General features: G+C 40.1%; 1 protein-coding gene across 8 annotated transcripts in view; it reads right to left on the reverse strand.

The window, feature by feature from the left end:
• The window catches only part of FGGY (FGGY carbohydrate kinase domain containing), a 531195-nt gene that overhangs the window by 191158 nt on the left and 326242 nt on the right, over nt 1–13795 (reverse strand). For all 8 annotated transcript variants that reach the window (XM_058303505.2, XM_058303502.2, XM_058303499.2 and 5 more), the window contains one exon: nt 2685–2788. In XM_058303505.2, the coding sequence (XP_058159488.1) occupies nt 2685–2788 (104 nt within the window). The remainder of the gene's footprint in view (nt 1–2684; nt 2789–13795) is intronic.

Consider the following 13795-nt stretch of genomic DNA (forward strand, 5'->3'; position numbering starts at 1 on the left):
GGAATCTGGAGGCAGGGAGCTTCTAAGTGTTTACCAATGCCTACTTGCTTGGTAATTACACTCATTCCATCATTTCGGTTGATCTAGAAAAAGGCAACCAGGATCAAGCACAAAGTACTCATGGGAATTTTTTCTCGACCTAATTAATTGGAAACATCAGAAAAAAATGGACAGGAAGAAAGAGAATCCTTCAGATCATGTTAAAAACTACTTTTTGAAAAACCCACAGCCCCTTTAGTCCCTGTGTTCTGTTTGGTGAATTTTTCCTGACAGTTGGTGGTTTTACGTGCCAGAACCACAACAAAGGGGGTCCTTGAGTCTCCCTGGGAGTGTTTCCTCAGACCTGTACCTCTTTTAGACCTCACAAAGGTGTTATTGTTGCTGGCTTGCCTGGCTCCCAGCACCTGAGGGAGATCAAAGGCACTTTTCTGTGCCAGCATGACCACAGTCTCACCCTCACGACATAACATTAAAGCTGATGATTAATCCCTTTGGCCCAGAAGGTCCCTTCCCACTCTCAAGTACAAAGGGAGTGGGGGTGGGGATTTTATTTCAAGTACAACATGACCATAATAAACTGGCATTTTATGGCCCTCATTCATTGCAACCAACTGCAGCTGCCCATCAAATTCGTTAAAGCCAAACAGTTGCTTTGTGTGAGTCTTTTGTAACACCAGGAAAGTTTAATAAGAATACCCACCATTTTTACCTACTGTGTGCTAGGTGCTGAATACATAATGCATGCTATCCACACAACAAAAAACCCTGTGAGCTTGGCATCATCACCTCCAATTTGATGGGAGAGGAACCTGATGCTCAGAGAAGCTATGTTACTTCCCTTGGGTCATAGGGTCAGTAAGTGCATACTTACTGGGTAAGGTCAAACCCAGATCTGGGTGACTAAAAAGCCCATGCTCTTCTCTTGTCTATGGAAACATTATAAATCTGCAAAATGTAGGAACATCAAAAAGTATGACCTTGGGAATCAGAGCAAGATTTGTGTGCTCAGGTACAGCACTTACTATCTACCTCACCCTGGGAAATCAGTAGAAATGGAAGTGGGGTTTGGGGCAGAGGTGGGAGAACCTTATTTCAAGTACAACGTGACAATAAGAAACTGGGAAATAAGGGCTGGCTGCCTGGTTTGGGCACTTCCTGATTTAAGAAAGACTTAGGCCTCTGTAGCTCTCTCCCTTCAATGGCAGTGGGGCTGCCAAAGGGGAAGACACATGCTGGGCTTTTTAAACTGAAAGAAGTTCCATTTTAAGACTTTGCCCACAGTGCAGAGAAACAAAATTGCTTGTCAAGGAAATATATTTCCTTCAACTCCAGCACAAATGCCACCCCAGGAAGATTTCTCTAACCCTGGAGCCTCCTGGGCAGTCAGTCCCCATCTCCTCTTTTCTCAACAACAATCTTAACAATAGTATTTATAATAATAGTGAACCCTGTGCCCACTTTATGTCAGGCAATCTTTGAAGCACTTTGAGGACCAGAGAGGTTAAGCAACTTGCCCAAGGGCCCCTTCTTAGTAAGTGGAGGGATTAGGATTGGAATCCAATCAGGCTGGCTCCACCACCTCTCCATTAAATGGGATGCCCTATGTGAGAACACCTCGTGCAATGCATGCCATATAAGCAGTGCTTAGTATTGTGAGTTCAATCTGAATCTGTGTTTTGGGGTCTTGTATTGTAATACATTATAATTCTGTCTCACCAGTGAGGGACCCTATATCATCCTATGTCCCCAATGTTTAGCACAGTCCCTAACACAAGCACAGGAGCTCAGTAAAGTAAATTTATCAATATTTATTCAAAATATTTAACAATAATAAAAGCTCAGTGGTCCCTATGGTTAGTAAAAACAGTTTTGCATTATGCATCATTTTCTCCATAGTTGCAGAGATTCTGCCTTGGGCTGTATCCTACTCTAATCTCTGCTCATCTAAACCTCCCACCCCCCATTTAACTTCTTCCTCCTCCCCCACTCTCCCCTCTATTTTACTCATCTGGGAAACATCCAAGAAGTCGTCCATCTGAGTTTAACAGAGTAATGACTTTTAAATAAAAATATGGAAGAAATGGGTACTTATCGAAATGGAATGCTTTCAGACTCATGCATTTAAAGAAGATATAAATTTTAGGTAAGGCACTAAATTTTAACTGCAATCTTGGAGAAAGCCTTTCTACTAATTCACAGAGAAAAATTAACAAAGTGAAAATCGCTTATCAGTATTCTTTTGAAGTCATGATATGCAGCCTAATTCTATAGATCATCAGGACTCTCCCAGGGAGATGGATTTATATTGATTGAGAGAAAGCTCAGTGGCCAAGAAAAACAGACACCCCTTTGCAGAGAAGATTCAGCTACCTATTAGGGACAGATCAGTCCTGGGGAAGCAATGCTTTGCCATCTTTGGATCTATTTTCACCCTCATGCCCCGATTCTCTGGCCAGCATGATATTAAAGGCAGACAACCCTTTTCATACTTTTTTAAAAAGTGCTCCTGGGAAAAGTTCTAGCTGTTGGAAGGAGGTATGGGCTTCTAATTAGATAAAGCACAAGGGGACAAAAAGGGAAATGAGGGAAGAAGCTGATGGGGTTAAGGAGTAAATGGCTCAGAATCTCCTCCCAGGCAGCCCTGCACTGTGTGGTGGCCCAGGCTATGTGTACGGCAGACTCACCCCCATGTGACAAGAAGATGTTCCACAGATGACAGCCAGCCGTGACGTCATCGGCTGCCCCTCGCAGGGTAGGCCATGCCCCCTCACATCTGCTCCAATCACTCCTGTGAGAAAGAAAACCAGAACAAAATCCTATTTAAAAAAAAAGAGAAGCAACTCAAGCTAAAAGCAAGCAAAAAACACACTTAAAAAAAAAAAGCCGAACAACACTGTGAAAGAGTCCATGTGTAGGCCAGGTTCAAACAGAAACCAAAAGAGCACACTTGCCTGCCATGGAAAAACTAGGAATCTTACTTTGCTTGTGCTTTACTCTTGCCAGTGTATGGCATCCAATGCTGTAATAATAATAATAATAATAGGAATTGTAATCATCATCATAAAAGCAGTGGCTACCAGTTATTTTGTGTTGCTATGCTAAACATTTAAATGTATAGCCTCATTTTATATTAACCCTGGCAAGTAGACTTCAGAGGAGAACCTAAGATATGTGGAGGTGGAGTGACTTGCCCAAGGTTCCATCACTAGTAAGAAGCAGAGCTGAGCCTTGGACTCAGAGGTCTCCAACTTTTGCCTATGATAGTATAAGCCTTCAGGGCTAGCCCCTGGCTCTTACATATAGGTGAAGATGATCTCCTAAGTAAATGTAGCATGGCTTCTTTTAAAATATCCATTGCACTGAAGACCAATTCTCAAAACAATAGAATTTGGTATAACACATATTTTAATCTCAAAGGCAAATGAATTTTTTGATATTGGAATATTTTCTGGCATCTCTATATCACTATTCTTACTACTGTTTATCATAGAACTCTAAATGTAGAGGAGAAGGTGACTGCCAGTTTGTTAGAAGAGTGTCAGATAGTAGAGTTTCCCATTAATGGCCTGAACTCAGAGTTCCTTTCCACAAATTGTATTCCTTGCTGGGCAAGTTAAGTTACATATGTGACAAGAGAGGTAGAAACACTGCTTAGAGCCTAGACTTGTCCTTCATTTGTTCAAATAGCCAATGAGCATCCTTGATGTGCAAAACTATATACTGGGACTACTGTGAGAGCCACAAACATACAAATGTGATTAACTATAATACAAGGCAAGAAGTGAAAAGTGCTCAGGGAAGAGCACAGAGATGGAGCCGCTGAGAAATCAGCTCCATCCAATGTGACTCTTGCTCTCAACCTCCAGTACTTGATACTCTTTGCACTTGCTGTTTCCTCTGCCTGAGATACTATTCCCAAACTCTTTGCCAGGCTAAATCCTGTTATTCCTAACTCAAATGTTACCTCTTCAGATGATAATCTAGGAAAAACTGTCACCCTGTTAAATGTTTTCACATACCCTTGGGCTTCTGTAGCATAAGGCACAGGTAATTTTTTTAAGATTCTTACATTGCCTGCCTCCCTTTTTATAGTAAGAGCTGTAGGAAGCCGGCACTGCATTACCGGGTACTTGGCGGCCCAGCACCTATCACACAAGGCAGGAAGTGAAATAATGGGATACATAGGAATACAATAATATGAAGATAAATTCCTGTTCTCAAGGTTCTCATAGTCTGGTCAGAAGGAGAGAGAGCAGTAACAGATAATTTCAATGCAGTTTCAGTAAACAGTAAGAGAAGCCACAGGAGCAGCTAGCCTACCTGTAGGGGCTCAGGAAAGGTTTCTCAAGCAGGTGAATCTGTGCTGAGGTTCACAGGCGTTAGCCAGATGAAAGGTGAGGTGGGGTGGCTCCTTAGATTCTGAAGGCTTTGGCTGCTCACCAAGCAGTTCTCTTACATTCTTGCCCCTCATTCAAACAACTGCTTCAACAGCTTTCTAAGTTTTTCCAATATTTTTCCAAATTCTACCTCCTTGGGTAGAGCAACTTGTGAACCTCTGCTGTTGTACAGAGGCCTACAGCAGGGGCAAGTAAGGCTCTTTCAAACTTTCTGTGGCTGGTTATCATAGTAGTCAGAGCCTAGCAATCAGACAATTGAGCCCTGAGCCTATTTGCTTTCAGATCAAGTCCCCTGCTCTGCCCTGTATTGTAGGACAGCTCCTGCAAACTGTGATTCCCATATTCCAGATCAGCTAAGAATGGTCCTGCCAGGAGATCTGAAGGCTGAAGAAAGAGGGAGCTGGAGTATGCCTCCTCCTCTTCCCCTGTCTTGGGCAGCATCTCAGCAGTGGCTGCATCTCCTCCATGACTTCAGCTCTGTTGATGGGGCCATCATGGGCTGGTGAGAACCCCTGGGCTCTGGTACCTCTGCTGCCTTCTTTTACCTCTCCAGCCTACGAGTGGCAGCAGCATCCATTTTGCTAATCTGGGGCTTGCTTCAGTGTTCCTCACATGTGGCCATTCTCAGTATTTCCATCACCTGGGTCACTGTTTTAGGGTATTAAATTTCCTACTTTTTAAATACCTAGACATAATTATGTTTTTCTGGGTAGACCATGAGTGATACAATTCCCCATCCAGGGCACAAAGGCTTTCTGGACAGGAAGAAACCCTAGATATGAGCTAATTTTAATCTTTCTGACAATGTAAATGAGAAAACTGAGGCCAAGAGAAAAGTGACCTCCTTAGGGTCCCACATTTAGTTGAGGGCAAAGTTGAGAGTAGAGGCTCTTCCTCATTTTCAAGTTTTTACTTCAAGTTTCAGTTATTTTTCTGGAGAACCATTTTAAAGAGGCAAGTCCAGACCTTAGGCAAATTACCAGATATTCTTGGGTGGTAGGATAGTGAATAGTTTCCATTCTGTGCCTTTAAATTTTAAAGAAGTAATAATAATAGCTAATATTAATTGAATATATACACCTTAGGTAAAAAATACTTATTTTTTATGTTCATATTGATGAAAAATGCTAACCATCACCTGAGCCATCAGCAAGTCACAATCCTTTGCTGAAGTGGCTTGCCCTAATGTTGATGGCCACTGATTGATCAGGGTGGTGGTTACTTAAGGTTGGTGAGGCTGTGGCAATTTCTTAAATAAGACAACAATGAAGTTTTCTTCATCAACTGATTCTTCCTTTCACAAAAGATTTGCCATGGCATGTGATGCTATTTGATAGCATTTTACTAACAGTAGAACTTCTTTTGAAATTGGAGTCAATCCTCTCAAACCCTGCTGCTGCTTCATCAACTAACTTTATGTTGTCATTTCAAAAATGTTCACAGCATCTTCACCAGATGTAGATTCCATCTCAAGAAAACACTTTCTTTGCTCATCTATAAGAAGCAATTCCTCATCCATTAAAGTGTTAGATTGTAGCAATTCAGTCACATCTTCAGGGTCCACTTCTAATTCTAGTTCTTCTGCTATTTCTCCCATATCTACAAGTCGTCCATTGCTGAGGTCTTGAACCTTTCAAAGTCATCCAGGAGGGTTGGAATCAACTTCTTCCAAACTCCTATTAGTGCTGACTTTTGGATCTCATCCCATGAATCACAAATGTTCTTAATGGAAAAGAATGGTAAATCCTTTCCAGAAAGTTTTCAACTGATTTTGCCCAGATCCATCAGAGGAATCACTATCTATGGCATCTGTAGTCTTATGACATGTATTTCTTAAATACTAAGACAAGAAAGTTGAAATGACTTCTTGATCCATGGACTGTAGGATGGACGTTGTGTTAATAGGTATGAAAACAACATTGATCTGACTGTACATTCCCATCGGAGCTCTTGGATAATCAGGGGCATTGTCAATGGAAGGAATCTTTTTTTCTGAGTAGTAGGTCTTAACAGTAGGCTTAAAATATTCAGTAAACAACGCTGCAAACTCCTGTGCTATCATCAAGGCTTTTGTCGTTCCATGTATGGGGCACAGGCAGAGTAGTTAACATAATTTTTAAGAATCCTAGGATTTTTGGAATGGTAAATGAGCACTACTCCACTTAAAGTCACCATTTGCATTAGCCCCTAACAAAAGAGTCAGTCTTTTCTTTGAGGCTTGAAACCCAAGCATTGACTTATCCTCTCTAGCCAGGAAAGTCCTAGATGGCATCTTCTTCCAATGGATTCTTCCAATGTAGAATTTCATCTACATTGAAATTTTGTTGTTTAGTGTAGACAACTTCATCCATGATCTTAGCTGGATTTTCTGGGTAATTTGCTACAGATTCTATATCAGTACTTGCTGTTTCACCTTGTATTTTTATGTTATGGAAATGGCTTCTTTCCTTAAACTTCATGAACCAATCTCTGCTAGTTTCAAACATTTCTTCTATAGCTTCCTCCCTTCTTCATAGAATTGAAGAGAGTTAGGGCCTTGCTCTGGATCAGGTTTTTGGCTTAAGGGAATACTGTGACTGGTTTGATCTTCTGTCTAGACAACTAAAACTTTCTCCATATCAGCATTAAGGCTGTTGAGTTTTATCATTCACATATTCACTGGAGTAGCACTTTTAATTTCCTTCAAAAATTTTTCTTTAGCATTCACAACTTGGCTAACTGTTTGGCAAAAGAGACCTAGCTTTAGGCCTGTATCAGCTTTCAACATGCCTTCTTCCCTAAGCTTAATCATTTCTAGCTTTTGTTCTAAAGTTAAAGACGTGGGAATCTTCCTTTCACTTGAACCCTTAGAGACCACTGTAAGGTTATTAACTGGCCTAATTCCAAAATTATTATTATTCAACATGTCTCATGGAACAAAGAGGCCTGAGAAGAGAGAGAGACAGGAGGAACGGCTGTTTGGTGGAGCAGTCAGAACACACACAACATTTATCAATTAAGTTCACCATCTTATTTGTACCCCAGAACAATTACAAGAGTAACATCAAAGATCACTGATGAAAGATCATCATAAAGCTTGAAATATTGTTAGCATTACCAAAATTTGACAGAGACATGAAGTCAGCATAAGCTTTTGGAAAAATGATATGACAAAAGACTTGCTCGACACGAGGTGAAAAACACAGTATCTGCAAAGTGCAATACAAAGCAAAGCACAATAAAATGAGGTATGCCTATACTTAGATTGGTAAGTTTTTCTCTGAGATAAAAATCTAATAACCAGGTGGCCACTAATTTACTTATCTATAAATCTCCAAATATTGGGGACTTACTGATCCTGAGATCCTTGACAGAAAATGGAGCTGGCCACTGCTAGAGTGCCACAGTGTTATAAATAAGTTCAAAGAATACCTGATTATGACCCACATTTATTGATTCCATGTACATAAAACACAGGCAAAGGTAATCTCACAGGGCCAGTCAATCCTGAAAGAGAAAGTAGGAAGCAAAAAATCTACGGGAATTATTTCTTTTCTTGTTAATATATTCAATATTGATTCATCTAAGCTGAAAATATGAGAAACTGAGTATAAAAATGAGAAAAGAGTGTAATTTGGAGACAGGAAGACCTGGTAAAAGAGTAAGAAAATCTGAGTTTTAGCTCTAAGTCTGCCAAACTAACTGAAGCTCTGACCTTGTTCTCTCATCTCAGTGAGAGAAATGGCCTAGAGGACTATAAATGGAGATCCATTCTTAGTTATTCCCAACATATAGTATATACAGTGCTTCTAAAATAACAGGTCAAGTGCCTCCTTGCCTGGAAACCTGAGGGCAGAAAAGTCCCTGCCAAGATCCCATATTTTCAATTCTTGAGGAAATTTAAACCAACACAGGGTGAGCTTGTACGGCCCTTGTAGGAGAGAGGACTGGCCCAGCTGCCCCTCAGTGGAGGTTCTCCACACTCAGCTTACATGTGGCCTAATGGCCACCACTGATTCAAGAGCAGCATATGGCTGATGTCTGCTATGGGTTCATATGAGTCAAAAAGATGACACCTTTGGGAAGTGGACGTGGCTCAAGTAGTGAATGTCTGCCTCCCACATGGGAGGTTCTGGGTTTTGTTCCTAGTGCCTCCTATATGAAAAAAACTGACAACAAGCAAAAACAATGAGCAAACAGACAAGGGAGCCAAGGGGGTGGAGGGGGTGGGAACGACACCTTTGCCGGGCTATCCCCAAGAAAGGAAGCCCAAAGGCAAGGACAGCAAACAACCAAAGGCAGAAGAAGCTCTCTCCCTTTTGAGTAAACACACTTTGCAATACACAGAAGAATCACAGGCTGCATCAGGAAACAATTCATAACATGAGATTTTGACAAGTGCAACCTTCAATACCCTTCATATTACTGTACAAATGTCAGTTTATTATGCATTTTCAGAAAGTTTAGGGGGCAAAACTAATAGCTGAAGAAATTTTTTTTTTAAAAAAGCGACCTAGTCAACTGTTTTCCCTGACCCTTACACAATGCCCAGCTAATGGTAGTTACTTAGTCCATTTCTGTTGAATTAAAAAATATTGGAATAACAAACTCACTGAGTTACTGAGTCAATTCAGGGCCTCTTATTTAATGACTCCCACCTCTCAACAGACAAAAGAATGTAGTTCATATCAAAGAATGTGTTTGATAACATAATTAGAAAGGAAAATATTTTAACTTCATGAACAGCTCCTTTACTGACCCATATGTGCTGTCCCCACCCTCTCTCATTTATCCAACCATCTATCCTTCCATCCAAACTTTTATTGCATACCTATTACATATATGTAACAGAAAAAAGAAACTTTGCAAATGTTATGATTAAAAGCAGGTTATCCTGTAATTTATCAAGCCATGACAACTTTGAAAACTTTAAAGGATTATATAGAAGAAAAACATCCTCAATTCTAGCATTTGTATTATAATTATCTCCCATTTTAGAACTTTATAAAGTACTTTGTAGCTGGCAAAACATCCTCAAATCTGTATCTTTAATTTAGCCTTTAGAAGTGAGATGTATATTTTATTTCCAGTTCACAGGAGAAGAAACTAAATTTCATAGAGGTGAAGTAAGTTAGTACAGCTTATTTTGCTACTAGAGGCAAAGGCAGGGTTCAAACTAGGACTTTCAATCTCCTAGGATGAAGTTTTCTCCCTATGGTTAAAAAAACACACAAAAAATCAGCTATGACTATGTTGGCATTGTGAAAAGGATTCTCTTGAAACAACCACCTCAGACACCTTTGCAGAAAGAAAAATTTAAAAAGGATGAAAAGGATTTTGAACATTACTTAAGACTGATCAACGTCAGGCTTTTGATGTAGCCGTTTAGAGAAATGAACTACTGATAAATTTTACCGCATGCACTACTTGACTTAATTGACTGAGAGGGTTATAGGCTTCCTGGGGAGGAGGCTCTCAGGAGATTACCAGCCTTGTGCATGCAAAACCTGTGCCAACTGCAAGCTCCTGGAAGGGTAAGAATCATATCAAAGAAATTTTCTCTGCAGGGGACTCAACACTAGGCTATATACAAGCAGGCACTGAATTCTATTCTTTTGACTAATATTAATTTATGTTATATATAGTGTAATTAAGATCTTAACATATTAGGTGGGCTGTACAGTGTAGCACTTAAAAACTCGTGTGACCTTGCTAAGTTTCTTACCTTCTTTATGCTTCAGTTCCCACGTCAGTACTATCTGAAAAAAAAAAGTTATCTTCCTCATAGGACTGTCATAGGATTAGATGTGTTAATGTATGTAAAGTTAATGACTATGCTTGTGAGCTGATAAACCCAAAATAATAACAAGGCCTAGAGCAACTTTGTGCCTGGGAATTTCCTTCTGTCAGCCTTCATGTTACTCAAATGTGGCCAGTCTCGAAGCCAAACTCAGCATGTAAATGCAATGCCTTCCCCCCAGCGTGGGACATGACACCCGGGGATGAGCCTCCCTGGCAACGAGGGACCACTATCAACTACCAACTGATGATGCAACTGGAAAATGACCTTATACGGAAGGTTCAATGCGGATCAGCAGAATATCCATGTCTACATAAAATACCATGACTTTAAAATGCTGTTTGACCTAAAGTAAGGGGGAAATGGAAAGGAGAAATGAGTTTATATGGCTACGAGTTTCTAAAAAAGAGTCTGGAGGCTGGCAGAAGGTTTGCCCTCATGCACAACTGAGCAGAGTCAGAGAGACAGATAAAGCAGATACAACCCCCAGATATTGGTTCCTTTGAGGGCTAAGGAGACCCATGGGAGTTATGGTCATGGCCGATGGGGTTGACTACCGGGGCAGATGGCCCCTCTTTGGAAATGGTGTTTATGTGTGATGAATCTGGACTCAGATGGGATCTCCCTTCATAAGACTTTCATGCTAATGTGCTGGAGGTGCAGTTAATGTTGGGGTTTAAGATATATTTAGGGGATTTGAATCTCTGGACTGACAATGTGATAGCCAGATCCTGAGCCTCAACAGACTCCAGCACCTACAATCTGATTTATTGGACTTACCACACTCAGCTAAGATGGAGGTGAAGAAGGACAACCACCACACCATGGAGCCTAGAGTGATTACAACTGAAAATGGGAGGATTGCATCCAGCATCCAGGTGGAATCTGAGCCTCCTCTTGACATAAAGGTGCAATGGACACAACCAATCCAGTGTCCACATAGAAGAGGTGGCATTGGATTGGGAAAAGTGGACATAATGGACAAAGGGTATGGGGAAAGGCAGGAAGAGATGAGAGGTGGAGGCGTCTTCAGGACATGGAGCTGCCCTGGATGGTGCTTCAGAGGTAATCACCGGACATTGTAAATCCTCACAGGGCCTACATGATGGAATAGAGGAGAGTATGGGCCATGATGTGAACCAATGTATATGAGGTGCAGAGGTGCCCAAAGATGTACTTACCAAATCCAATGGATGTGTCATGATGATGGGAACGAGTGTTGTTGGGGGGGGGAGAGGGGGGGTGGGGGGGGTGGGGTTGAATGGGACCTCACATATATATTTTTAATGTAATATTACAAAGTCAATAAAAAATAAAAAAATTAAAAAAAAAATGTATGTAAAGTGCTTAGATCTGTGCTATCCAATAGAATTTTCTGCCATGATATTCTCTATCTGCACTGTCCTCTATACTAGTCACCAGCTACACGTGGCAAATATGCACTTGAAATGTAGCTAGTACAATTGAGGAACTGCATTTTCTATTTTATTCAGTTTTAATTAATTAAAATAAAAATTTCAACAGCTACATGTAGCTAGTGGCTATAGACAATGCAGGTCAGAGCCTGCCTGGCACTATATGAGCGTTTGTTATTTATATTGTTATCATTATAGTTATGTTTTATCTATATCCTTAGACTTAGGCTTGAATCTAACTTACACACCCTTGAGCAAATGACTTGATCTCTTAAAACCTTAATTTTCCATATCTGAAGAATTTGGATAACACCTTACAAAGTTGTTATGGGAATTAAGTGAGATACATGTAGGAGCTATTATGCCCAGGACCTACAGAGATGCCTAGCACAAGCAGAACTCTGAGTAGAATATTTTCTACTTCCAATTCCTGAATGTGCCTTGCTCATCCATGCCACTGAGCATCTGCTTATGCTCTTGCCTCTGCCTGGGACTCCTTTCCCACCAATATGCCCTGACTCTCAGCAATCTACTTGGAGAAAATGGACTCTATCTGGAACACTCTCCTCTAGCATCAAAAGCCTTTTCTGATTTGTATGTAAAAGAAAATAAAAAATACTTTAAAAATTAAAGACAAATTAAAAAAGAATCTTGTCTTAACCATGTCCACCTCCATTCCACAGATATCAGAGCCAGGCAGAAATGACCAAGCCAAAGACCTTTTTATCCCACCCCTGACACTGCACAGAGGCTATCATTGTCCCTGTAATTTATTTGTTTGCATAACTGTTTGCCCTACTAGACTGTGAGCAAACTGAGGGCCAGGCAGATCTTAACACTACAGTGGCTCATTAATTTTTGTTGTTATTTAATGAATGAATGCATGCATAGAGCATATAGGACAAGGCATACACTAGTAAAAGCACAAGACATTTTCTAGATAAAGTTATCATATTTAATCATGGATAAATGCTCTGTGTCTTAAATATGACTAAGGGTGAAAGATATTGGAGTTTTGAGTGACAATTCAAGGATAATAGTAAAATCATTACTGGAGCTTTGCAACTCAGCTTTTCTAAACTTAAAATCACTGATAAAGAGTAAAGGTCATATGATCCTTATGATTATTGACATACACTTTGCAAATATTATTATATTCAATTCTCCTAACAATCTTGTGAGGTATATCGTTATTCCCACAGTTTTAAAAATAGGGAAAATGAGACTAATGTATTTCAAGTAATTTGACCAAGTTCCCTCAGAGGGAAGACTATTAAGCCCAGATTGATGTGACTCTGAATCCACCCACCATCATTCCACTATCCAACATTATCTCTTGGAGCCTAAAGAAACCAATTCCTTTCTTTTTAACTACTTCTAAGAATTCTAAGTATTCACAGAAAGCAGCCACAGAGATGAAATGAGAACTCTTTTAGGAATTATTGTTATAATGTCACTAAAGCTACCCCAAAGTGTTAATCTCATGCTTAACAAATGAAGGGGAGTCAAACAGCTGAAAAGATTTCTGTGAATCTAGTATGGGATGAAGCATCCACTTGGCTTTGAAAGAAACATGGTCTAGAATTCACCCAACCTCAATCCTAAAGTAGGTTTGCCCTTTTAAAAAATCCTATGTGGTAAGTCTACAAAGTAATTTTACACACCCTGCCACTGCCACCATCCTCCCAATTCTTACCATGCACAGAGTCTGAAAGATAACAGAGAGTCTTTGTCTAAAAGAGATGTGGACAGTTATATACTAGATATTTGAACTAGTTAAGGCATGATGGGTAGATGGAATTAGACTGCCTGATTTCAAGTCTGGCAAGTTGTCCAAATTATTAACTTTCCTGTGCCTCAGTTTCCCAACCTGTAATTTTGGAATGATGCCTATATGTACCTCATAGGGCTGCTGTGAGGATGAAGTAAGTGTTACAATGCCTGAAACATAGTTTACTCAATATGCTTTTATAATACTGTTATTACTGACAACTCTCAGTCTTCTGTGCCAACAGCAGGGCTTGGCATAACAACTCACGTACTTGCTTTCAGCATGGTATGTACTTTGCCAAGGTTATTTGGGCTTACTTAAATTGAGTGGAACATTTGTTTTCTGTTCCTGAGTATACAACTGATGAAAGAAAAATGGAGAAGAAGAAAAATGAGGTACCAGGTAGTAGAAAAAATTGAGACTAAGATTTTAA

This window comes from Dasypus novemcinctus, chromosome 9 (assembly GCF_030445035.2).
Source record: "Dasypus novemcinctus isolate mDasNov1 chromosome 9, mDasNov1.1.hap2, whole genome shotgun sequence".
Taxonomy (NCBI): Eukaryota; Metazoa; Chordata; class Mammalia; order Cingulata; family Dasypodidae; genus Dasypus; species Dasypus novemcinctus.